The following is a 4,591-nucleotide window of genomic DNA, read 5'->3' as shown; positions in this document are numbered from 1 at the left end:
ATATATATGTGTGTGTGTGTGTGTGTATATCTATGTATATATGTGTATGTGTGTGTGTGTGTGTGTGTGTGTGTGTGTGTGTGTGTGTGTGTGTGTATCTATATATATATATGTATATATGTGTGTGTATTACGTATGTATGTATGGATGAGACTGGACAAGCAAGAGAAAGTGGCAGATAGGTGTTGTTACATGGGTTGGGGTGGGGGTTGAACTAATCATAAAATAGTGTAAAAAAAAAGAGAAAGCAAACTCATTTGAAGTTAATGTTTGTTTGTTTTATAGTTAATGAAGATTGTCTTTGATGAGGAAGTTAGCTCTGATGATGTGGAGACTCTCCGTAAACTGTTGCATAAGATGCGCAATCCTGCAAGAGTGTTTGACACTTTCACTTTTAACCAACATCCTTACTCAAGTACTTTACAGCCAACACCACTGCACAAATCAAAAGAAAAAAGTTCCACTCTGAAGTAAGTATTTACATAGTAACTCTTCAGTGAAAGAAATATAACAATTCGTTAATGTGTTAATGTATTTGGTTGGTATATTGATGGATGTAGTTGGTGTATTACTGTATTTGGCTGGTATATCAGTTCAATAATTTGTGATGTTAATTTATTGGTCTATAACTATATCACTTCTCCAGGGCAGAAGTTATGGAAAACAGCAGTGTTGATTTCAGACAGCTTGCCAAGAAAACATTGATGAAGACAGTGCGTCGGGCAGGCTTGAAACCTAAACAATCATCACGGAAACAGAAGTACATGTTACCAACACCACCAACTTCACGACGGACTCTTTCTCCTCGGTCGTCAGATAGTGAATCAGAAAGACCCAGTAGTGAAATTTATGATGAACTCTCTAGTAAGTGTATTTTGTAATTCATCATAGAATGTTATTATAGAGAGAAACTCTGTGGAAACTATTTACTCCTGATGTTAGGTGGATCATTGTGTGTGGGTGTGAAAAGAAATGGCTTACTGTCAAGTAAAATATTGTGAGATTGGATGATGTTGGTTCTTCTATGTTGTTGGAACAAAGTAACAGTGGGAACTTGGAATAATGAAACATAACTTATTGAAGCTCTCAAACTCTCACACTCTGACTATTCATCTTTCCTCTTTATCTTGTGAACTGTAACATTGTAACTAAAAGACTGTCATGATGTGACTCTGAAACTGTCATGGTATGGTCAGCAAGCTCTCGTGTTGTAGCTGTTTATCTGTCACAGTGTTGCTGTTATATTTTTACAGAAAGGTTTCTAAATGATAACTATGTCTAAGATAAAGACTATATGCCATACTGTTACTATTGTTTTGTAACCTCATACTGTGGCTATGAAAGTGTAATATGAGTTTCTTGTATAACAAACATATTGTAAGAACTTGTGATTCAGTCTATATGTTATGTAAGTATATGTCCCAACACATAGATAAAGTCTGTATGTCACTATAAGCTATGATAAAGACTATATATCAGTGTAAACACATTGGACTATCTGTGACAGAGTAGATGGAGACTATTAGTTTTGTAACTGTACATCTACCACTTCACTTTTCAATATCTACAGGTTAACTAGAGAATATTTCAATTTTACTGAAGTATTGAGATTTATTTAAAATATTTTTTTTTTCATGATGATTCTGAGAAATAAAAATAGAGAAATAAACAGATTTAAAATGGTGTGTGAACTGGCAGAGCATTATACAAGATGTCTTTATTTCTCTTTACATTCTGTGTTCAAATCATCCAGCTCAAATCCAATTTGCCTTTCATCCTTCTGAAGTTGATAAAATAAATACTGAGAAGTGGGGGCGGTTTCAATGAAATTGAACATATTCCACATGTTGTGCTCTAACTTGGCCTTTGAAACGAATAAAAGAATAATTCTATAGAAAATGCTGAGCTGTATCCTGCTTTTCCAGAACAGACTGTTTGGTTGTTGAGATTTCAGTTAATGTGTTATTGTTTATTAGAAATCAGATAAACAAATAAAATCTAATTGAAATCATTTAATGTTTAGTTTAATAAAACATCTTTATCATTTTGTTTCTTGAGATAAAAGTTATGGTTAAAACATAAAAACAAACTAAACAATATTAGATATCATAAACACTAATTGATTTGAAATAGGGAACAGAACAACAGGCTCAGTGGGTTGGTTTGAATCATATACCTTTAGCATAGCAGGTGACAGTGTTACCTCTTTACGTTATTTATATTATTTACATGGGATGGATATGTGTCCTCATCTTGTTTGTTGTTGCTACAATGTTTTCGCTGATTTACTCTCCAGCCTTCATCAGGTGTCCTGGTAGAATTTTGAACCCAATCCTGGGTATTCCCAAGGTATTTTTTTGTTGATATTATTATTATTTATTCAAGGCACTGCGTAATGGTTAAGAGCATGGGCTACTAACCCCAAGACTGTGAGTTTAATTCCTGGCAGTGCCTTGAATAAATGATAATAATAATATGAACATCAGTAAAAAAAGTACCTTAGGAATGAGAACCAAGGTTGGGTTCAAAATTCTACCAGGACACCTGATGAAGGCTGGAGAGTAAATCAGCCGAAAAGTTGTGTTAACAACAAACAAGATGAGGACACATATCCGTCCAATGTAAATAATGTACAGAATTCCTCATCTCTAAAACATAGAGCAGTGTTACCTCTTGTACTACAGAACAATTCTTAAATTCACTTCTATATAAATGTTTCTTTGCCTGTTGTTAGTTTGTGTCCACAGTGTTCCATCATTCCAGCTCATGACTCTCTTGCTGTTTCCTATTTCTACTGACAATAGAATCTCACCAAGTAACTTTGCTTGTTTTAAATATTTATAAAAAGAAGTTAATTATTAGTATCAGATCTCTAAAGATGAACTCTTTGATAAAATATCTTCTGCAATAATTTATGTAAAACAAGTTTATTTTTGTTTCTGCTTAATCTCTCCTTAATATAGTAGAGATGATGTTTGGTTGTGTCTGCATTGGTGTCTGTTATAGTGTGCTCTCCCTGAGCTACTCATGTTCAGTTTATTCTGCCCACTCTTGCAGGTACCAATTATAGTGACGGCTCACCATCTGGTATGTAAGAGTGTTGCACAGATCTCCCTGTTGGCTCTCTGTTACTTCAATTAGCTGTTGTCTAATAGTTTTGTCTTGTTTTTTTCTCTTTTTTTTTTAAGGCCATTTAATTCACCCCACATACACACGTACATCACACCAATGTCATTCACTCAACCATCTACACAAACCTTTTTGCATTCTGCTTCATGCATATTTCTTCCAATAACCAGTTCCTTATTTCAAATATTTCTTGAGTTTATTTCTATTTTCTTATTTCCAACCAATTAGAATCTTTTTGTAATTTGTAAAACATTGACTATTTTTTTGAAAGATTTTATTTCATTTCTCACCATCTGAAATTCTTTAATCATCTTCTTTCTCTTCCTTATATTCATGACAAGAGTTAATCAATCCATTGAATTTATTGCATACAGTATCTGCTTTTGTGAAGATCAAGTCTCCTCTCCTGCTAGTTGGTAATCTTTAGACCTATCATTAGTTGGTTTATAGCCCCAACACAATAATATTACATACATTCAACAGTCCCTTGCATTGTTACCACATACCATCCATTTCTTTCTAGCATGTTCTTTCTGGTTCTGCACATATATTTTTGTATCATTTCAGTACAAAGTTTATCATTCTCATTAAATGCACCATTTTACTTTTACTCCATCAGTGTCAATTATTTTCTCTTAATATTTTGATGTGATTTTATATTGACAGTGGATAATTAAAGATTCTGTTCATTGTTATTGCTGTTAGATAAAACTGTCTTTATGTATGTCTGTGAGTATAAGTGTCTGTGTGGGTTATCGAATAAATAATGATTACAAACTCTATTTCATCCAATCTGTTATTTAAATATTGTTATATTTAAAACACGCTGCAGGAACCAATACTCCTTAATTTGAATATGTGGTAGTAATATAAATCTTGTCCATTTAAACTCCCTATGATAAATTGTAATTAAATGTAGATTAATATCAAATTTCTCCAACACAATCTCCATTTAAAGTACTTGAGCATAGTTACAATTAAAACTAGTATTAACTTATTTTAGTGATTCTGCCTCACTTTAATTATATCACTTCTGAAATACCATTATAGTTTGAATGTAAGGAATAAAAGAGACTAGCAGAAATACCCGGTGTTGCCCGGGTTTAAGAGAATAATGAAATCTAAAAACGCCGTCTAGACTACGCATCATCTTTATATATAGAGATGTATATTCACACACACACTCAAACACACGTATATGTATGTATATCAATATAAATATATGAAAGTCAATGAAGTTTCGTAAAAGAAGGTGATCATGTACATACTTTCTTGCTGTTGTGATTATAACACCTCGTTGTAAACAATGTTCCTTGTTTTCCCTTGTGGAGCATATACAAATAGGTTTTTTTTGCTGCCCACTCTTGGGCAGCCAACATACAGTTGTCCATGTGAGAAGCAGGGCTCTTCCAAGAGAAGACCAGCTACAGACAGTGTTTGACCCTGAGATTTGTTTATGGAC

General features: G+C 33.3%; 1 protein-coding gene across 13 annotated transcripts in view; it reads left to right on the top strand.

Annotated features, from left to right (window-relative positions):
• Positions 1 to 4,591, top strand: part of LOC106871234 (myotubularin-related protein 13) — a 512,098-nt gene that overhangs the window by 400,498 nt on the left and 107,009 nt on the right. For 11 of the 13 annotated variants that reach the window (XM_052967747.1, XM_052967743.1, XM_052967750.1 and 8 more), the window contains exons 24-26: positions 286 to 470; positions 647 to 864; positions 3,058 to 3,087. In XM_052967747.1, the coding sequence (XP_052823707.1) occupies positions 286 to 470; positions 647 to 864; positions 3,058 to 3,087 (433 nt within the window). The remainder of the gene's footprint in view (positions 1 to 285; positions 471 to 646; positions 865 to 3,057; positions 3,088 to 4,591) is intronic. The other 2 variants (XM_052967755.1, XM_052967745.1) reach the window with 1 other exon arrangement.

This window comes from Octopus bimaculoides, chromosome 5 (assembly GCF_001194135.2).
Source record: "Octopus bimaculoides isolate UCB-OBI-ISO-001 chromosome 5, ASM119413v2, whole genome shotgun sequence".
NCBI lineage: Eukaryota > Metazoa > Mollusca > Cephalopoda > Octopoda > Octopodidae > Octopus > Octopus bimaculoides.
The sequence above is the reverse complement of the archived record's forward strand: the minus strand, read 5'-3'. Positions and strand labels throughout refer to the sequence as shown.